Source organism: Somniosus microcephalus, chromosome 10, assembly GCF_052327205.1.
Source record: "Somniosus microcephalus isolate GS21.2 chromosome 10, FLI_Smic_1.0, whole genome shotgun sequence".
In the NCBI taxonomy this organism is placed as follows: Eukaryota; Metazoa; Chordata; class Chondrichthyes; order Squaliformes; family Somniosidae; genus Somniosus; species Somniosus microcephalus.
In genome coordinates this window covers 226,335,402-226,358,183 of record NC_140996.1, presented here as the reverse complement: position 1 = coordinate 226,358,183, position 22,782 = coordinate 226,335,402, and the positions used below count along the sequence as shown (strand labels likewise).

General features: G+C 46.2%; 1 protein-coding gene across 1 annotated transcript in view; it reads left to right on the top strand.

The window, feature by feature from the left end:
* Positions 1-1,214: 1,214 nt before the first annotated feature.
* The window catches only part of acer3 (alkaline ceramidase 3), a 177,362-nt gene continuing 155,794 nt past the window's right edge, over positions 1,215-22,782 (top strand). The window contains exon 1 of the mRNA XM_085999681.1: positions 1,215-1,353. Within this exon, the coding sequence (XP_085855807.1) occupies positions 1,266-1,353 (88 nt within the window). The 5' untranslated portion in view covers positions 1,215-1,265. The remainder of the gene's footprint in view (positions 1,354-22,782) is intronic.

Sequence of the window (22,782 nt, the reverse complement as noted above, 5' to 3'; positions counted from 1 at the left end):
TCCAGTGCAGTATTGAGGGGGTGCCGCACTGTCCCCACCCATCTTCCAGTAAAATGTTAAATGGGTAAGTTAGTGTAGTGGTTATGTTACTGGACTAATAATCAAGTTCAGATCCCACCACGGCAGTTTGAGTGTTTGAATTCAGTTTTTTTTTTATAAAAGAGAGTCTGGAAATAAGGAGATAAGGGAATTGGGGGTTACGGGGAGAGGGCAGGGAAGTGGACGTGAGCCTAGATTCAGATCAGCCATGATCCTATTGAATGGCGGAGCAGGCCCGAGGGGCCGTATGGCCTACTCCTGCTCCTATTTCTTATGTTCTTAAATAAAAAGCTGGTGTCAGTAAAAGTGATTGTGAAGCTGCCGGATTGTTGTAGAAACCCAACTTGTTCACTAAGGTCCTTTTTAGCAAAGGAAACGTGCCCTCCTTACCTAGTCTGGGCCTATATGTGACTCCAGTCCCACACCAACATGGTTGACTCTTAACTGCCCTCTGGAGTGCAAGTCACTCAGTATCACACTGCTTCCAAGAATCCACACCGGCTGCAGCGGTTCAAGAAGGCGGCCCACCACCACCACCACCACCTAAGGGCAACTAGGGACGGGCAATAAATGCCAACCTTGCCGGTGATGTCTACATGTGAAGAATGAATTTAATAAAAACACAGGAAAAAGCCTTTGGTCTGTTCAGGTGGACATTAAAGATGTTGCGTTATTCTGAGTAGAGCCGGGCTTTATCCTGGCCTAACCTGTGCCCCCCCACAACGAACAGTAGAGTGCCGAGGTCAGTTGTATTATCTCTACCAAAGTACCCTCTTTTTTTCTTGGTGCGTGGTCCCTTTAACTGGCTGCGCGGCCCATTCAAATATTCACGCATGCGTGGTTTCTCCCATGTTCAAGCCGGTGAGCGGCCTGCGCGGGACCTCCAGAGCGCTGCGTGGCCGCGCAGCTTAGCGAGAACATTGACCTCTAGCGCCCTGGCTGAGGCCAGCTCACTCAGCACGGACCATTACCCTCCTGGTCTGTGTGGCTCAGCTACTCACTAGCTAAAGTCGTTGAGTCACCAGAGGAGCTCTTCCCCTATTTTTCTAAATCGTTCGTAGAAACTGTTGGCCAAGATATGTAGTTAGATCCCAACGTAGTTGTACTCAGAATTCAGCTGTGATTTATGTGCAGACCAAACACTGCAGCAGTTGTTAGCTGCTTGGCACTAACCCTCACGCTCTCATTCTTTCTGTTCTGCAGGGAATACCGTTAGTAACCTGATTATGATTCTACCTCCTATCTATGGTGCGATTCAGACTGTAAGAGATGGCCTTGAAACTCGCTACTTAGCTGCATTTTTGGGTCTTGCAGGTATGTTCTTCACTTTATAAAAAAAAAAGTTTATTTTCTCATTTGTGAGATTTGTCATTAAAATTGAAAGTGTCACCTTTTATATATTTAACATTTGTTTTTCCAGTTCGTGCTTTGCACTTAGTTCATCAGTGCTGGGGAATAGAGCACTCTTTCTAACACTTGCACCCAATATTAATATTGAGTACTCTGTGAATTGTCTTGTTTTTCCTCTCCCCTTCCTCATCTCCCCCTGTACCATAGTGCATGAATCATCTTATGCTCTCCCTACCTCTCATTGTTTTATTGGTTGCATGGCCCCTTTAACTGGCTGCATGGCCCATTCAAATTCTCGTGCATGTGTGATTTTTTCCCATTTTTAAAAGCTGGCGAGCAGCCTGTGCGGGGCCTCCAGACCCAGGAACATTGCCTCCCCCCGGTTCTGCCTTGCTGAGTTTGGCTCACAGCATAGACCAAGGATGAAAGCTGGAAGTGTTGTGGTCAGTATGCACATGTATCTGGGGTACAGCACAGCCCGATACACAGCGAAGCTCACTGTGCTCCGCTCCAACAACACGTCTAACCACAACCACTGCAAGAGCAGCCATTACAAGACCAGCGTGAATATTTCTGTTTCCCACCATTTGGCCCACTCTAGTTCTCATTTGTACTGAAGTATGATCAGGCTTGGACCGATGCCCGCCAGGGATTGATACTCCGCAAAGCTACTGCACCCTGGCAGTTGTCAGAGAGAGGAGACTTGCATCCCATCATTCTGAGCTGAACCCAGATACCTTGGGCGAAAAAGCACTATTTTAATCTCCTGCACCTTTCGGAAAAACACACAGGCGCATTTTAAATCCATTGACCACAATCTTTTTTTCTCTTTAATTAAAAAAAAATATTGCTTATATTTTTATTTTAATGGCACTGGAAGAGCTGGCTTGGAGAAAATACAGCGCCCATGCTCAGTGTCTTTCCGCAAGAACCTTTATTCCAAAAGGATTGGAGTATAAGAGTAAAGAAGTCTTTCTGCAGTTATATAGGGCCTTGGTGAGACCGCACCTGGAGTACTGTGCACAGTAAGGAAGGATATACTTGCCTTAGAAGAAGTGCAGCAAAGGTTCACCAGACTTATTCCTGGGATGGGGGGATTGTCCCATGAGAAGTGATTGAGTAGAATGGGCCTACATTCTCTGGAGTTTAGAAGAATGAGAGGTGATCTCGTTGAAACATATAAAATTCTTGCAGAGCTTGATGGGGTAGATGCTGGGAGGATGTTTCCCCTGGCTGGGGAGTCTAGAACCAGGGGTCACAGTCTCAGAATAAGGGGTCGGCCATTTAGGACTGAGATGAGAAATTTCTTCACTCAAAGGGTGGTGAATCTTTGGAATTCTTTACCCCAGAGGGCTGTGGAGACTCAGTCATTGAGTATATTCAAGACAGAGATCGATAGATTTTTGGATACTAAGGGAATTAAGGGATATGGGGATAGTGTGGAAAAGTGGAGTTGAGGAAGATGATCAGCCATGACCTTATTGAATGGTGGAGCAGGTTTGAATGGCCTACTCCTGCTCCTAATTCTTATGTTCTTATGTTTAACCCTTCTCCTGACTGTCCAAGAAAGTCATCCTAAATGGCCAAAAATATTATTTTTCCATTGCATGCCCCGTGGCATTGCTCACCAGTGGCGAGGGGCCGGCAGGAGAGTTCGACTGATTCTGGGACCTCTTTGGTTCACACAAACCATGTGCTATTTGGTCCTGTGCTCAGCAGGGAGCAGTCAGGCAACCAGGAAAAAAAATCATTTGTTCGTATAGGCACAACTTTTGATAGCTGCTACCTTCAGGAGAGAAGAGGAACCTTGCTAACTCAGGGGTGTCTGGTCTCTTGCCAAAAATTGTCATGCATCCTGTGTGAGTTGGGAAAGAAACAAAGAAAGACTCGCATTTCTATAGCGCCTTTCACAACCTCAGGACGTCCCAAAGCGCTTTACAGCCAATGAGATACTTTTCAAGAGTAGTCGTTGTTGTAATGTAGGGAACACGGCAGCCAATTTGCGCACAGCAAGCTCCCACAAACAGCAATGTGATAATGACCAGATAATCTGTTACTTTTATGCTTTTATATTGGCCAGGACACTGCCTCACAGCAGTGAGCGTTGGCAGATAATTCAGCTGCAGAGACCATGGCTGCCGGGTCAGGCCCTGTGTTGACATAATCTCCTGGTTTTCGACCAAAACTGCATGCCACACGGTTTTTGCACTCCTTGTAGGGATCATGGACAGCAATTGGGGGCAGAAGTGTTGAGGTTCCCGTTCCCCTGTGCGCTTGGAATGCTGAAGGCAGTTTTTCCTGCCTCGGGACTGCCTTGGCAGAGGTTTGCTCCTAGCACAAATTAAAGATCAAACCTGGGAGCTTTTGTGGCCTGCGTTTTCTCAGTATCGCCCCACAGTGCGTTTATCCACTGACCTATTTTGTATTGGGAGAGAGTGGTTTTTGCAATTTAATTCCATCCTTTGAACCTCTTTTTCTGTGTGTATTTTACGCCCCCCCCCCGGTTAATATTTTGTGGTTTAGCACAAAATGTGCAAAAGATTATATGGGTGACTGAACGATCACAGGACTGTCAGGTCACTAACTGAGTTGGACATTGCCTTTTGTGCAGAGCATTCAGGTGTACATTAAGTTAAATTTAAATTGGATCAGTTCAGGCGGTGAAGGCACTTTGGCCCATTTTTATCTCATCCTTCCAGAATACTAATCCTGCGACCTACCCAGTTATTGCTTTAACATCAGCCCGCACAGGCGGACAGGACCTCCGTATTATCTGGAGAACAGCACCTCAGATAATGCAGCAGTACTGACTTGGTACTGTGCCAGTGAATCAGCTCAGATTATATGCTGAGGAGAGGGTGCTACTGATTGAGCCAAACTGACACGTCAGCAGGAATTTGCTCTGTATTTTCCCCCTAGCTAAGTGGCAGCAAATCAGTTTAAAAAAAAAGTAATAAATTAAAACAATAAATGAAAAATCCAAAGATTTAGCTGGTGAAATGCTAGGCTTCTCCAGGCATTCTCTGTACGAAGCTTCTTCAACGCCTTTCGAGGTGTTTTTAATGATATAAGAGTGCAGACATACAGGCCTCCCTCAGTTTGCTGTGCTCTGAAATATAAACGGAGAACCGATGGCAGTGTAGACCCATGTAAAAGATTCGAGGCTAAAGTGAGGAGAGGAAGCGTGGGGGACCTTTTCCTCCACGTTTGCATTCGGGGCTCTGTATTCTACCACGGCGACTTAGTACCAACCGCTTGAAAGAAAAACTTTTAATGACATCGCCGTTCTCTAAAATACAGGTGAGCGGCCAACATTCCTCAACACCAATGTTTTTGCCCAGAGTGTGGCACAGATTGCAAACTCCGAATGACTGACTGAAGCCGACCTTTCAGTTATGACATTAAAGTGGAGCTTAGTCTTATTGCAATGTTACTTTCCCAGGATTCAACTGCTTGATTTAGAACACAAAAAATATAGGGATGAAACATTAAATCCACTTGGTATTCATCTGTGTGACTGTTACTTGGCGGTGGTCCCCGTGACTCGTGGCCTTCCCTGAACACAAGGCACAAAATGGGCTGATGCTGAATTACAAAGGTGGTGGTGCTTTGGGGGTCAATCTGCCAAGACTAGAATCAGAAAAGCCCATTAAGATTAAAGACCCTAAAGACGATTTCGTCGCATTATGTGTGCAAATGGTGTCGTGAGCTACTTGCTGATATTAAAAAGCCTGCAGAAGATCTGCAGTTCATACAATCATAGAATGGCTACAGCACGGAAGAAGGCCATTCGGCCCCTTTGAGCCCGTGCCAGCTCCCTGCAAGAGCACTTCAGCTAGTCCCACTCCCCCGCCCTTTCCCCGTAGCCCTGCAATTTTTTTTCCTTCAGGCACTTATCCAATTCCCTTTTGAAAGCCCTAATTGAGTCTGCCTCCACCACCCTTTCAGGAAGTGCATTCCAGATCCTAACCACTCGCTGAGTAAAAATGTTTTTCCTCATGCCAATCGCCTTAAATCTGTGTCCTCTGGTTCTCAACCCTTCCGCCAATGGGAACAGTTTCTTTCTATCTACTCTGTCCAGATCCCTCATGATTTTGAACTCCTCTATCAAAACTTCTGTCAATCTTCTCTGTTCTAAGGGGAACAACCCAGCTTCTCCAGTCTATCCATGTAACTGAAGTCCCTCATGCTTAGAATCATTCTCGTAAATTTTTCTGCACCCTCTCTAAGGCCTTCACATCCTTCCTAAAGTGCGGTGCCCAGAATTGGACACAATACTCCAGTTGAGGCTGAACCAGTGTTTTATAAAGGTTCATCATAAGTTCCACGTTTTTGTACTCTATACCTCTCTTTATGGAGTCCAGGATCCCGTAAGCCTTTTTAACTGCTTTCTCAACCTGTCCTGCCACCTTCAACGATTTGCGCACATATACCCCCAGGTCTCTCTGTTCATGCACCCCCTTTAGGATTGTACCCTTTCGTTTATATTTCTTCTCTTCATTCTTTCTACCAAAATGTATCACTTCGCACTTTTCTGCGTTAAATTTCATCTGCCACATGTCCGTCCATTCCACCAGCCTATCTATGTCCTCTTGAAGTCTATCACTATCCTCCTCACTGTTCACTATACTTCCAAGTTTTGTGTCATCGGCAAATTTTGAAATTGTGCCCTGTACACCAAGTCCAAGTCATTAATATATATCAAGAAAAGCAGTGGTCTGAGAACCAACACCTGGGGACCACCACTGTATACCTTTCTCCAGTCCGAAAAACAACCGCTCACCACTACTCTCTTGTTTCCTGTCACTTAACCAATTTTGTATCCATGCTGCCACTGTCCCTTTAATTCCATGGGCTGGCAAGCCTATTATGCGGCACTTTGTCGAACGACTTTTGGAAATCCATGTACACCACGTCAACCGCATTGCCCTCATCAGCCCTCTCTGTTACCTCATCAAAAAACGCGATCAAGTTGGTTAAACACGATTTGCCTTTAACAAATCGTGCTGGCTTTCCTTAATTAATCCACACTTGTCCAAGTGACTGTTAATTTTGTCCCTGATTATTGTTTCTAAAAGCTTCCCCACTGCCGAGGTTAAACTGACTGGCCTGTAGTTGCTGGGTTTGTCTATATACCCTTTTTTGAACAAGGATGTAACATTTGCAATTCTCCAGTCCTCTGGCACCATCCCTGTTTCTAAGTAGGATTGGAAGATTATGGCCAGTGCCTCCGCAATGTCTTCCTTCACTTCCCTCAGCGTCCTTGATGCATCCCATCTGGTCCTGGTGACTTATCTACTTTAAGTACAGCCAGCCTTTCCAGTACCTCTATCAATTTTTACCCTATCCAGTATCTCCACTACTTCCTCCATTACTATGTCTATGGCAGCATCTTCTTCCTCGGTGAAGACCGATGCAAAGTACTCATTTAGTTCCTCAGCCATACTCTCTGCCTCCATGCGTAGGTCTCCTTTTTGGTCCTTAATCGGCCCCACCCCTCCTCTTACTACCCTTTTACTATTTATATGCCTATAGAAGACTTTTATGTTATGTCTCATACCCTCTCTTTGCCCCTCTTATTTTCTCCTCTGAACTTTCTATATTTAGCCTGATTCTCAGATGTATTCTTGACCTGACATCCGTCATATGTGCTCTTTTTCTGCCTCATCTTACTCTCTATCTCTTTTGTCGTCCAGGGAGCCCTGACTTTAGTTGCCCTGCATTTCCCCCTAGTGCGAATGCACCTCGACTGTACCTGAACTATTTCCTCTTTAAAGGCAGCTTTTACAGTTACAGTTTTGCCTGCCAATCTTTGATTCCAATTTACCCAGGCCAGATCCATTCTCATCCCACTGAAATTGGCCTTCCTCTAATTAAGTAGTTTTACTCTAGATTGCTCCCTGTCCTTTTCCATAGCTAATCTGAACCTTGTGCAGCCAAAATTCAACGCAGCCTTTTACAAATGTCAATTTGGAAAGTTGTTTTAGCCAGGTTCGCATTAGGTGCGTGATTCAGATTGAATCTGTATTCACTGTCAATTTGTGTCAAGTAAAGCAATAGGTAGATTAAGTGGACTGGGCGGCAGACGAATTGAAGGTTGTGCTTGCCGAGTTCACCTCCGAATGATTTTACAACTTGATGCATTCCAGACTTGGCACCAAGTCCTTGTGCGTTGTGCGTATCTCCATCTGAGCTCATCCCTTTTCTGGCTTTAAGCTGCCCAGTATAAATCTGCTTTTTCTGCAGAAAAATGAGTCCAGATTTATTGAAGCAGGCCAGATCCAGATGCGCTGGATTCATTACCCTTTCTCTTTTAACCCGTTTATATTGTGAGTTTGGTTATTGCTGACGCACACTCCTGAAATTGGCTTCAAATTCTCAATACAGCTTCTCCCTGTAACCACCCCCCCCCCCCCCAGTTTGAAGCCGCAGCGCCATCAGCTTTGCTGCCTCCAGTTTGTTGCTGATGCATTTTTGAATCGGTGGGAGACTTGAACCTAATCAGCTTTTCAAAAAAAAAAATTTAAGTTAGCGCCTATATATTGCAGAGCCTGTTCTGTACAGCGGCAAGGCTGTCGGCTGCTTAAGAGTTTACCCCACTTATATTGAGAGACTATTTTAGAGCACAGGTAGCAATGGTACGTCCACAGTTGCTCTCAAAGGTCCCATTTGTGATTTACGAACATCCGAAATTGATGGGCAGGAAGAGACCAGCTGGCCCATCAAGCCTGCCCCACAGCATGATGGCCGGAACATCATAACCAGACACTCCCTCCCTCGCTCTCCCACACCCCTCCCATGTAATCTCCTGGGAGAGACGAAAAAACCCAGGGCCAATAAAGAAAATTGCTCTTTGGCTCCCTCAGGCGATTGAAACCGGTCCAGTAGATCACACGGACCAAGTGTTATCTATAAAGATTTCTATATGATGTGATCTCTGCCCCAGTCACGAACCAGTCCAGCTCCCTTTTTAAGGCATCATTATACTGCAGACCTTTGATCACAGGGAAGATTTGGCACAAGGTCTCTGCCATTTTAAAAGAAAGTAATCTACAAGTTTATAATTATAAAATTCTAACAGGACTAGACAGACTAGATGCTGGAAGGATGTTCCCGATGGTTGGGGTGTCCAGAACCAGGGGTCACAGTCTAAGGATAAGGGGTAAGCTATTTAGGACAGAGATGAGGAGGAATTTCTTCACCCAGAGAGTGGTGAACCTGTGGAATTCTCTACCACAGAAGGCAGTTGAGGCCAATTCATTAAATATATTCAAGAAGGAGTTAGATATATTTCTTAAGGCTAAAGGGATATGGGGAGAAGGCAGGAACAGGGTACTGAATTTGGATGATCAGCCATGATCTCATTGAATGGCGGAGCAGGCTCGAGGGGCCGAATGGCCTACTCCTGCTCCTATCTTCTATGTAAGTTTACAGGATAGCTCCTTTCCTTTGTCTTCTGACAAAGGCTGTTACTGACGATCATTGCAGTACCTCAGTGCTTGGGCTACAGATTAAGTGCTGATCTAATGGTCTTTTGAATTCCATGTTAACAGGGGACTCACTAGTTTTGTCATCTGTGTTTTGCGCACTGGTGGAGGCGAATGACTGATGAACACGCTTGTTGAAAGTTGCCAGTCAAATGCATAGAGTCATAACGGCACAATAGGAGGCCATTCGGCCCATCGAGTCCGTGTCGGCTCTCTGCAGAGCAATCGAGTCAGTCCCCGCTCTATCCCTGTAGCCCTGCAAGTTTATTTCCCTCAAGTGCCTATCCAGTCTCCCCTTGGAAGCGGAGACACTCAATGTTTTCACCACTTCCGTCGGCAACGAGTTCCAGGTCCTCACCACTTGCTGCGTAAAAAAAGTTTTTCCTCACACCCCCCCTGTATCTCTGGCCCAAAACCTTAAATCTGTGTCCCCTAGTCCTTGTACCATCAACTAGTGGGAACAGCCTTTCCCTGTCTAGCCTATCCAAACCCGTCATGATCTTGTACACCTCTATCAAATCACCCCTCAACCTCCTTTGCTCTAATGAAAACAAATCCAGCTTCTCCAACCTGTCCTTGTAGCTAAGATCCCCCATCCCCGGAACCATTCTGGTAAATCTCCTCTGCACCCTCTCAAGGGCCTTCACATCCTTCCTAAAGTGTGGTGACCAGAACTGGACACAATACTCCAGTTGTGGCCTAACCAGCGCTTTATAAAGGTTCAGCATAACTTCTCTACTTTTGTACTCCATATCTTTATTTATGAAGCCCAAGATCCCATATGCTTTGCTAACCACTCTCTCAATATGTCCTGCCACCTTCAGGGGCCTATGCACATTAACTCCCAGGTCTCTCTGTCCCTGCACTCTTTAAAACTGTGCCATTAAGTGTATATTGCCTCTCCCTGTTCCTTCTGCCAAAATGCATCACCTCACATTTTTCTGTATTAAATTCCATCTGCCCATTCTGCTAGCCTTTCTATATCCTGTTGTAGTCAATTGGTATCCTCCTCACTGTTTGCCACACCCCCAAGTTTGGTGTCATTGGCAAATTTTAAAAGATACATTCCCACAAGGAGTTTGTATTTGAATTTAATGGCTTATCCCTTCCCTCTGGCACCTGGCTTAGGCAAGGCACTTATTGCAACAGTTGTACCGTTAAGCTGGGACTTTTTTTTCCTGTGAGTGGCACTATTTTTTAACCCCTTTATGTAGTATTAAAGCAGTGGTTCTCAAACTCTTTTGGTTGAAGGACCCCTTTTCAAATGGATTTGCAATCACGGACAGCCCCCACCCCCCATCTAAATTATAATACTAATAAAATGAAAACGCTGCATGTAAAGAGTGTTTTAATAATGCTTTTAAGAAAACAGGTATTTACTTCCAGATATCATCATCATGGGCAGTCCCTCGGAACCGAGGATGACTTGCTTCCAGATTAAAAATGAGTTCGCAGGTGACTGATGAGTCCAATGTGGGACCTACAGTCTCTGTCACAGGTGGGGCAGACGGTGGTTGAAGGGGTGGGTGGGGCGCATGGGTGGACATGCGCTCCTTGCGCTGCCTGCGCTAGGCTTCCGCTTGCTCCCGGCGAAGAGACTCGAGGTGTTCAGCGCCTTCCCGGATGCTTCTCCTCCACTTTGTGCGGTCTTGGGCCAGGGATTCCCAGGTGTCGGTGGGGATGTTACACTTCTTCAAGGAGGCTTTGAGGGTGTCCTTGAAGCGTTTCCTCTGCCCACCTGGGGCTCTCTTGCCGTGCCGGAGCTCCGAGTAGAGCGCTTGTTTTGGGAGTCTCGTATCGGGCATGCGGATAATGTGACCCGTCCATCGGAGCTGATCGAGCGTGGTCAAAGCTTCGATGCTGGGGATGTTGGCCTGAGCAAGAACACTGACGTTGGTGCGCCTATCCTGCCAATGGATTTGCAGGATCTTGCGGAGGCAGTGTTGGTGGTACCTCTTCAGTGCTTTGAGGTGCCTGCTGTACATGGTCCATGTCTCTGAGGCATACAGCAGGGCAGGTATCACTGCTGCTCTGTAGACCATGAGCTTAGTGCCGGGTTTGAGGTCCTGGTCTTCAAACACACTCTTCCTCAGGCGACCGAAGGCTGCACTGGCAAACTGAAGGCGGTGTTGGACTTGGCCATCGACGTCTGCCCTTGTTGACAGTAGGCTCCCGAGGTATGGAAAGTGGTCCACGTTGCCCAAGGCCTTGTCGTGGATTTTGATAATCGGGGGGCAGCACTGTGTGGCGGGGCAGGTTGGTAGAGGACCTTTGTCTTACGGATGTTTCGTGTAAGGCCCATGCTCTCGTACGCTTCGGTGAAGGTGTTGACAATGGTTTGGAGTTCGACCTTTGAGTGAGCGCAGACGCAAGCGTCATCTGCATAGTGTAATTCGACGACAGAGAATGGGACGACCTTGGATCTGGACCAGTGGCGACGGAGGTTGAACAGTTTCCTATTTGTTCTGTAAATTAGCTCCACTCCAATGGGGAGCTTACTGAGGGCGAGATGGAGCATTGCAGCAAGGAAGATCGAGAAGAGTGTTGGTGCGATGACACAGCCTTGCTTGACCCCGGTTCATTCGTGAATTGGGTCTGTGGTGGAACCTTTGGTCAGGATCACGCCTGCTTCACGACGACATGCAAGCTGGAGGATGGTGACAAACTTTTGAGGGCAGCCGAATTTGAGGAGGACACTCCATAATCCCTTATGGTTGACAGTGTCGAAGGCCTTTGTGAGGTCAAAGAAGGCCATGTACAGCGGTTGGTGCTGTTTCCTGCATTTCTCTTGTAATTGACATGCAGTGAAGATCATGTCCATTGCGCCCCTTAGTGGGCGGAATCCGCATTGCGCCTCTGGGAGGCGCTCTTCGGCCACTGGGAGAAGGCGATTGAGGAGGATTCTTGCAATGACTTTCCCTGTGGCAGACAGCAGGGAAACTCCTCTGTAGTTACCACAATCGGACTTGTCACCTTTCTTGAAGATGGTCACAATTACGGCGTCTGAGATCCCCTGGCATGCTCTCCTCCTTCCAGATAAGAGAAATGAGTTCATGAATTTGCGCCAGTAGTGCTTCTTCGCTATGCTCCTGAGGCCTTGTTGTTGTTCAGTTGTCGGATGGCCTTTTCAACCTCATGCCGGGCTGGGGTTGTGCTGAGATGGTGGCGGGTAGCATGCTGCGGGATGGAGTTGAGGACACTCGCGTCAAAGACAGAGTCTTGGTTAAGGAGATCTTCGAAGTGCTCCTTCCAGTGGGCACTGACTGCCTCTCTGTCCTTGATGAGTACCTCTCCATTCTTGGCCCGCAGTGGGGTAGGGCCTTGGGTGCTTGGGCCGTAGATGGTCTTGACTGCGCTAAAGAATCCACGTACATTGTGGTTGTCGGCTAGCTGCTGGATCTCCTGCGCTTTCTCCACCCACCATCTGTTCTTTAGGTCACGAGTTTTTTTTGTTGGACCTCGGCCTCAGGTATTTACTTCCAGATATCAGTGAGATGGGCGTTCCTGCTTCTCACACCAATTCTGGGCACTCTGCAGCAACAGATGGCCACTATTAGCTACTTAGTGCTGGGCGATTTTTAAAGCTGTCAGCGGGCTGGCCCAAGGTGAGCGAGGGCACGAGCCCCCACGGACATGCTGGGATGCTTTTGGAAGCACGACTCGCCGCCATATGTTCTGTAACAGCTGCACTGTGGGACTGTACGTGTTTGTTTGAACACGTTCAGGCATGTATTTGAAGGGCCCCACAGACGCTCTGATCGCATGTTGGGAGGAGGGCGCAGGGTCGCAGCGCCAGGGAGAGGAATCTGCTCGACTGGCAGGGAGCGCTTGTTGCAAAGTGAGTGAGAGCTGTGGGCCTCTGTGAGGAGACGGGCCCAGCTGTTGAGAATAATTCGCAAGAACTGAATCAGTGCTGGTTTTATTAAGAGGAGCAGGCTTGAAATTACCTCCGGTCGGGGACCTCCTGGACAGTCTCTACGGACCCCAGTTTGAGAAGAATGCTTCATTTTTGTCACGTGTTACAACTAATAACGGGCAAATTTAGGACTGGTGTAAGGAAGTTCTTCACACAGAAAGTGATCAACACACTGCACTTTTAGGTAGGGTAGTATAGGTGAAAAAGTAGGATATGGAGAGGAACAATAGGACCTTTTAGGATAAACATAAGAACAAGGAGTAGCAGTAGGCCATATGACCCCTCGAGCCTGCTCCACCATTCAATAAGATCTTCGACTTCAACTCCACTTTTCTGCCCAATCTCCATATCCCTTGATTCCCCATGAGTCCAAAAATCTATCGATCTCAGCCTTGAATATACTCAACGACTGAGCATCCACAGCCCTTTCGGGCAGAGAATTCCAAAGATTCACCACCCTCTGAGTGAAGAAATACCTCCTCGTCTCAGTTTTAAAAGGCCGACCCCCTATCCTGAGACTGTGACCCCTGGCTCTAGACACTCCAGCCAGGGGAAACAGCCTCTCAGTATCTACCCTGTCAATGCCCCTCAGAATCTTGTATGTTTCAATGAGATTGCCTCTCATTTTTCTAAACTCCAGAGAGTATAGGCTCAATCTCTCCTCATACCACAGAAGGCAGTAGAGGCCAATTCATTAAATATATTCAAGAAGGAGTTGGATATATTTCTTAAGGCTAAAGGGATCAAGGGGTATGGGGAGAAAGCAGGGACAGGGTACTCAATTTGGATGATCAGCCATGATCGCATTGAATGGCGGAGCAGGCTCGAGGGGCCGAATGGCCGACTCCTGCTCCTATCTTCTATGTTTCTATAGAACAACCCTCTCATCCCAGGAATCATTCTAGTGAATCTATGGATGAGCTAATGGCCTACCTTATCTTCTCTACCTTGTGATCTTCATTGCACATTGGGTAAGAACTGGATCAGATTGTCTGCGATGGACCACCTTCTAATGTTGAAATGGTATATCAACACTCTCCTAGGCTGGCACGTGAAGAATGGCAATGTGGGTAAGGCTGGCCAGTGCCTGTGAAGGTGTACCTCGGCCATTAATAATTTGGAGATATACTCCCACCAATAGTACGCTGCTGTCCATCTTGTACAACAGACAAGATAGAATGACTGGGTGATGCTGCTGGAGTATGCACAGCCCTTTGTCAAGTCAGGGTGGAGTTAATGAGCAGTAAGCATCAGCAGAAGAAACATGATTGTTTTAGAGATAACTTGAGAATAAGGTCCTGAAACAGAGACCTGCGAATCAAGGTAGTTTTTGAAAGAATGAACTTGCATTTATATAGCACCTTTCATAACCTCAGGATGTCCCAAAGTGCTTCTCGGCCAATGAAGTACTTTTGAACTGTTGCAATGTAGGGAAATGCAGCAGCCAATTTGCACACAGCGAGGTCCCAAAAGCAGCAATGAGATAAATGACCAGATCATTTTTTTTGTGATGTTGGTTAAGAGATAAATATTGACCAGGACATAGGGTAAGCACTCCTGTTCTTTGAATAGTGCCTTGGGACCTTTCACGGCAGACTGATCATCGGTTTATGTCTCATCTGAAAAAGGGCACCTCCGACAGTGCAGCACTCCCCTGAGTACTGCGTTGGAGTGTTGGCTTACATAATGTTTCCATGGCGTGAAGCTTAAACCCACAACCTTCTGACTCAGGTGTAACTGCGACCACTGAGCCAAGGCTGATGCCCAAGTCCATTATTATTTGTTGAATAAAGTTGCTTTTGGTTCACGGTGGCTGATGAGGCAGGGAAAGAGTGAATCATGGAATGTTGGAGCACAGAAACTATCCATTCAGCCCAACCTACTCTATGCTGGTGCTTTTTTTCTCCACACATAAGCCACTTAAAAAGAAAGACTTGCATTTCTGTATTGCCTTTCACAAGCTCAGGACATCCCAAAGCGCTTTACAGCCAATGAAGTACTTTTTGAAGTGTAATCACTGTTGTAATGTAGGGAACGCGGCAGCCAAATTGCGCACAGCAAGCTCCCACAAACAGCAATGACCAGATCATCTATTTTTTGTGTTGTTGATTAAGGGATAAATATTGGACAGGACACCGGGGATAACTCCCCTGCTCATCTTCGAAATAGTGCCACAGGATCTTTTATATCCACCTGAGAGAGCAGACGGGGCCTCGGTTTAACCTCTCATCCGAAAGACGGCACCTCCGACCGTGCAGCACTCCCTCAGCACTGCACTGGTAGTGTCAGCCTGGATTTTTGTGCTCCGTTCTCTGGAGTGGGACTTGAACCCACAACCTTCTGATGCCCATTGGTACCTTTTACCCTCATACCTTTTCAATATTCCTTTTTCAAGCAGCTACCAAATTGCCTTTTAAAAATTACATATGAACTTTGCTTAAACAAGGGAGTGTGGCTGAGAATCCCACATCCTAACCAACCCCGTTGTCAGAATATTTTTCTGGCTTCCTCTTTAAATACTTCGTACCAAGTTGTCAGGCAGTGGACAAAATCTTATCTTATAACCCTTTGTAATCTTGGAAACCTTTATCAGGGCACCCTTCAACTTTCTCAATTTAAGTGAAAAACCTCTAGCTTCTCAAATTTCTTAACTGTAATCCCTTATCTCCACCGACATTCTGGTGAATATACACCGCATCTTATCCATTGCTTTTACATCTGTCCTATAATGGGAGGCTCAAAACCGTGCGCAATACTCCAACTGCTGTCTAACTAAGGTCCTGTACCAATTCAACATTGCCTCCTTGCTTTTGCATTCTGTGCCTGTAGATAAAGAATCTTTTGTCTGGCCTTATCTACTTGCGCTGTCACTTTTAGTGACTTCTGCACCTTCACGCCAATGTCCCTGTGCTTCCCTATTCCATTTAAGGTGTATTGCCTTTTTCCTATTCTTAGTTCCAGGATGTATTACTTCACACTTCTTTACATTGAGCTGCATTTGATGCCTAACTGCACAACCTGACAGCCGGCCAGTCTGTGTCAGTGTTTACCCTCCATGCAAGTAGTTACAGTTTTAATCACGTTTACCCAGCCTCATGTGATATCCTGTGATTTTTTTTTAACTTCATCCACCTATCTGATTTAATCTTGACTGTTGAAATAGATGTAAACAGATATGATATAATTGGGATTACGGAGACATGGCTCCAGCATGACCAAGGCTGGGAATTCAACATCCAGGGGTATTCAATATTCAGGAAGGACAGGCAAAAAGGAAAAGGAGGTGGGGTAGCATTGCTGGTTAAAGAGGAAATTAACACAACAGTAAGGAAGGATATTAGCTCTGACAATGTGGAATCTGTATGGGTAGAGCTGAGAAATACCAAGGGGCAGAAAACGTTAGTGGGAGTTGTATACAGACCCCCAAACAGTAATGCTGAGGTTGGGGATGGCATTAAACGGGAAATTAGAGATGCGTGCAATAAGGGCACAGCAGTTATCATGGGTGACTTTAATCTACATATAGATTGGGCTAACCAAATAAGTAACAATACTGTGGAGGAGGAATTCCTAGAGTGTATACGGGATGGTTTCCTGGACCAATATGTCGAAGAACCAACTAGAAATCAGGCCATCTTAGACTTGGCATTATGTAATATGAGAGGATTAATTAGCAACCTTGTTGTGCGAGGCCCCTTGGGGAGGAGCGATCATAATATGATAGAATTCTTCATTAAGATGGAGAGTGAAGTAGTTGACTTGGAGACTAGGGTCCTGAATTTAAATAAAGGAAACTACAATGGTATGAGGCGCGAGTTGGCTAGGATGGATTGGGGAACGTTACTTAAAGGGTGGATAGGCAATGGCAAACATTTAAAGATCGCATGGATGAACTACAGAATTTATTCATCCCTGTTTGGCATAAAAATAAAACAAAAAAGGTGACAACCGTGGCTAACGAGGGAAATTAGGGATAGCATAAGATCCAAGGAGAGGACATATAAATTGGCCAGAAAAAGCAGCAAACCTGAGGATTGGGAGCAGTTTAGGATTCAGCAAAGGAGGACAAAGGGATTAATTAAGAGGGGGAAAATAGAATCAGGGAGTAAGCTTGCAGGGAACATAAAAACTGACTAAAAGCTTCTATAGATATGTGAAGAGAAAAAGATTGGTGAAGTCAAGCGTAGGTCCCTTGCAGTCAAAATCGAGGGAATTTATAATGGGGAACAAAAAATGGCAGACCAATTAAATACATACTTTGGTTTTGTCTACACAAAGGAGGACACAAATAACCTCCCAGGGATGTCGGGGAACATAGGGTCTAATGAGAGGGAGGAACTGAATGAAATCAGTGTGTGTAGGGAAATGGTGTTAGGGAAATTGATGGGACTGAAGGCCGATAAATCCCCAAGGCCTGATAATCTACATCCTAGGGTACTTAAGGAAGTGGCCCTAGCAATAGTAGATGCATTGCTGGTCATCTTCTAAAATTCAATAGACTCGGGGACAGTTCCCATGGATTGGAGGGTAGCTAATGCAACCCCACTATTTAAAAAATGGTGGTAGAGAGAAAACGGGGAATTACAGACCGGTAAGCCTGACATCGGTAGTGGGGAAAATGCTAGAGTCCATTATAAAAGATTTAATAGCAGAGCACTTGGAAAACAGTGACAGGATCGGACAAAGTCAACATGGATTTACAAAAGGTAAATCGTGCTTGACTAATCTACTGGAATTTTTTGAGGATGTAACTGGTAGAATAGATAAGGGAGAACCAGTGGATGTGGTGTATTTGGACTTTCAGAAGGCTTTCGATAAGGTCCCTCATAAGAGATTAGCATGCAAAGTTAAAGCACATGGGATTGGGGGTAAGGTACTGACTTGGATAGAGAACTGGTTGGCAGACAGGAAGCAGAGTTGGAATAAACGGGTCTTTTTTCGAGTGGCAGGCAGTGACCGGTGCTAGGACCCCAGCTATTCACAATATATATTAATGATCTAGACGAGGGAACTAGATGTAATATCTCCAAGTTTGCAGACGACACCAAGCTGGGTTGGGCGTGTGTGCTGTGAGGAGGATGCAGAGAAACTCCAGTATGATTTGGACAGGTTGGGTGATTGGGCAGATGCATGGCAGATGCAGTATAATGTGGATAAATGTGAGGCTATCCACTTTGGTGGCAAAAACAGGAAGGCAGATTATTATCTGAACGGCAATAGATTGGGAGAAGGGGAAGTGCAACGAGACCTGAGTGTCCTTGTGCACCAGTCGCTGAAGGTAAGCATGCAGGTGCAGCAGGCGGTTAAGAAGGCAAATGGCATGTTGGCCTTCATAGTGAGAGGATTCGAGTACAGGAGCAAGGATGTCTTGCTGCAGTTGTACATGGCCTTGGTGAGACCACGTCTTGAGTATTGTGTGCAGTTTTGGTCGCCTTATCTAAGGAAGGATGTTCTTGCCATGGAGGGAGTGCAGCGAAGATTCACCAGACTGATACCTGGGATGGCAGGAATGACGTATGGAGAGAGATTGAGTCGATTAGGCTTATATTCGCTAAAGTTTAGAAGAATGAGGAGAGATTGGGTTGATTGGGCTTATATTCGCTGGAGTTCAGAAGAATGAGAGGGGATCTCATTGAAACTTCTAAAATTGTAACAGGACTTGACAGACTAGATGCAGGAAGGATGATCCCGATGGCGGGCGAGTCCAGAACCAGGGGTCACAATCTAAGGATAAGGGGTAAGCCATTTAGGACAGCGATGAGGAGGAATTTCTTCACCCAGAGAGTGGTGAACCTGTGGAATTCTCTACCACAGAAGGCAGTGGAGGCCAATTCATTAAATATATTCAAGAAGGAGTTAGATATATTTCTTAAGGCTAAAGGGATATGGGGAGAAAGGAGGGACAGGGTACTGAATTTGGATGATCAGCCATGATCTCATTAAATGGAGCAGGCTCGAGGGGCCAAATGGCCTACTCCTCCTATCTTCTATGTTTCTATGAAATAGTTTCTGCCTCAACCCCTTTCCTAACACTGGAAGTGAATTCCATTGCCTCACAACTGCCCTTTAATAATGCGTGATATCTCTTCCAACGCCAGCAGCTGGTGAGTGGTCTCCGCGGAACCTTGTGATCGGTGCGCGTCCGCTCACCATAGGGGAACATCGCCTTCTACCCTCTGTAAACTTGAGGTCATCCAAAGCTCTGCTGCCCTGTATCCTAACTCGCCCCAAGTCCCGTTCGCCTATCAGCCCTGTGCTCGCTGACCTACATTGGCTCCCGGTCCAGCAACACCGCAAATTTAAATCTTCGTGTTCAGATTTTTCCGTGGACTTGCTCCTCTCTTTTTCTGTAGCCTCCTCCAGCTCTACAACCCTTCCAGAACTGCCGTTCCTCCAATTCTGACCTCATGCGCATCCTCGATTTCCTTCGCACCTTTCATTGGTGGCCGTACTTTCAGCTGCCCAGGCCTTGCGTTCTGGAATTCCCTTCCTAAACCTTTACGCCTCTCTACCTCTCTCTCCTCCTTGAAACCTACCTTTTTTTCCCACCTGTCCTAATGTCATCTTATGCGGATGAGTGTGAAATTTCATTTGATAACGCTCCTGTGAAGCGCCTTGGGGCGTTTTACTATGATAAAGGCACCATATAAATACAAGTTGTTGCTGTGTGCGCGTGTGGGTTATTTTCTTCTGACCTGCACCATGTGCAGAACTGAGAAACATTGGTCAGAAAGGGGTAAATCGCATATCTGTCCTGTGTATGTAGTCTAGCCATGACCAGAAGATGGCTATTCTAACATGGTTGCTTCTGGAAGCATCACGGTGAGCGACTTCTTTAGATGGATCTTCAAACACCCCTATCCCCTAAGGCACTGGGGCTGTCTCCCTTAGCTTGCACTCCTGCTGCTGCTGAAGCCACAACTTTCTCCAGTTGCGGCACCTTACGGCAAATGCAACATGAATTCATTGGCTCAAATTACTATGATCACCGTGACCAACCTTCAACCACAGTGCCTCAAAAACTGTTCTCTAAAGACAGACTCTAAATTTGGAATGATGCAATCTATAATTGTACTTGCTGAAAGTTCTTCCACCGTTTAAGTGGGCGTAGCCTGAAAATTTCACCCGCCCACCCACCGTTACACTACATGTAGCTTGCTTTGGTTCTGAAGAGGACCGTTTGATTTGCTTGGTTTGCTGTTGTCACCGGGAGGTCGATTTAATGACAAGTTCGGTGTCCTTTGAGATGACATTAGTTGGGATCTAAGAGCAAGTAACAGGGTGGGCCGCGAGAAGGCTGTCATCATCCACCCCACATTACGCTCTGCTGATGTGTTACTGTGTAGAGATTTTCTCTTTAGGTAGATTATGTCAGTACCTGATGGTGATGGGATGGGGAGCGGTATAGGCCAGCACCTGTCGGTGAGGGGACGGGGAGAGCGGTATAGGTCAGTACCTGTCGGTGAGGGGACGGGGAGAGCGGTATAGGTCAGTACCTGTCGGTGATGGGACGGGGAGAGCGGTATAGGTCAGTACCTGTCGGTGAGGGGACGGGGAGAGCGGTATAGGTCAGTACCTGCTGGTGATGGGACGGGGAGAGCGGTATAGGTCAGTACCTGCTGGTGATGGGACAGGGAGAGCGGCATAGGTTGGTATCGGACGGTGATGAGACAGGAAGAACTGTGGGTGATTATGTCTGTGATAAAGTGCTGACCGTTGTGGTTCCTCTTGTAGTATCAGTGACGGTGGTTAACCACACTGTCAGGTTCCTTTTTAAACTGATGAAAAACAGCAGCTCAGTTTTCTGCAATCATCATGGTTATTGTGGCCTGTGATTACCACAGTGGAGTTGGGGAGTGTGGAAATCTGATGAAACAGTTGTGGTTTCTAAAGCAGCATTCCTTCCTTCTGAGGCACTTGCAGTTTGCTCCATCTCCTGTTGCATCTCCAGTTAAGCTGCATCAACTGCTGCAGCTGGCAGCCTGACTTCATAAGAACATAATCGGAGCAGGAGTAGGCCAAGCAGCCCCTCGAGCCTGCTCCGCCATTCAATAAGATCTTGGCTGATCTGATTTTGGCCTTGACTCCCCTGTAGCTCAAACGTCCGTCAATCTCCGCCTTGAATATATTCAATGACCCAGCCTCCACAGCTCTCTGGGGTAGAGAATTCCAAAGAGTCGCGACCCTCTGAGAAGAAATTCCTCCTCATCTCCGTCTTAAATGGGCGACCTCTTATTCTGAGACTATGCCCCCTAGTTCTAGATTCCCCTCACGAAGGGAAACATTCTCAGCACCTACCCCATCAAGCTCCCTCAGAATCTTGTATGTTTCAATAAGATCACCTCTCATTCTTCTAAACTCCAGTGAGTATAAGACCAACCTGCTCAATCTTTCCTCATAAGACAATCTCTTCTTCCCAGGAATCATCCTAGTGATTCCTCCGGGTGCTCCGGTTTCCTCCCACAGTCCAAAGATGTGCGGGTTAGGTTGATTGGCTATGATAAATTGACCCTTAGTGTTAGGGGATTAAATACGTGGGGTTACGGGGATAGGGTGGGATATGTGTCGGTGCAGGCTCGATGGGCCGAAATGGCCTCTATCTGCACTGTGGGGTTTGTGTGATTGTGTGTGTGTGTGATTGTGTGTGTGAACCTTCTCTGAACTGCCTCCAATGCAAGTATATCCCTCCTTAAATAAGGAGACCAAAACTGCACGCAGTACTCCAGGTGTGGTCTCGCCAACGCCCTGTACAGTTGTAGCAGGACTTCCCTACTTTTATACTCCATCCCCCTCGCAATAAAGGCCAACATTCCATTTGCCTTCCGAATTGCTGTACCTGCATGCTAACCTTTTGTGTTTCATGTACAAGGACACCCAGATCCCTCTGTACTGCTGCATTCTGTAGTTTCTCTCCATTTAAATAATATTTTGCTTCTCTATTCTGCCTACCAAAATGGATAACCTCACATTTTCCCACATTATACTTCATCTGCCAAATTTTTGCTTACCCACTTAACCTATCTATATCCCTTTGCAGACTCTGTGTCCTCCTCACAACTTGCTTTCCCACCTATCTTTGTATCATCAGCAAATTTGGCTACAGTACACTCGGTCTCTTCATCCAAGTCATTAATATAGATTGTAAATAATTGAGGCCCCAGCACTGATCCCTGTGGCACCCCACTAGTTACAGTTTGCCAACCTGAAAATGACCCATTTATCCCGACTGTCTGTTTTCTGTTAGTTAGCCAATCCTCTATCCATGCTAATATATTACCCCTAACACCATGAGCTCTTATCTTGTGGCGTAATCTTTTATGTGGCACCTTATCGAATGCCTTTTGGAAATACACTACATCTACTGGTTCCCCTTTATCCACCCTGCTCATTACATACGCAAAGAACAGTAATAAGTTTGTCCAACACGCTTTTTCCCTTTCGTAAAATCATGTTGAGTCTGCTTGAAATTATGATTTTCTAAATGCCCTGCTACTGCTTCCTTAATAATGGTTCCAGCATTTTCCTAATGACAGATATTCGGAAACTATAGGCCAGTTAGCCTGCTTTCTGTCTCCCTCCTTTCTTGAATATGGGCATTACATTTGTGGTTTTCCAATCTGCTGGGACCTTTCCAGAGTCTAGGGAATTTTGGAAGATTACAACTAATGCATCCACTATCTCTGCAGCCATTTAAGACCCTACCTAGGATGCAGGCCATCAGGTCCAGGGGACTTGTCCACCTTTAGTCCCATTAGTTTGCCAAGTACTTTTTCTCTAGTGATAGTGATTGTTTTAAGTTCCTCCCTCCCTTTTGCCCCTTGATTTTGCACTATTATTGGGATGCTTTTAATATCTTCTACCGTGAAGACAGATACAAAATATGTGTTCAAAGACTCTGCCATTTCCTTGTTTCCCATTATTAATTCCCCAGTGTCATCCTCTAAGGGACCAACGTTTACTTTAGCTACTCTCTTCCTTTGTAGAAGCTCT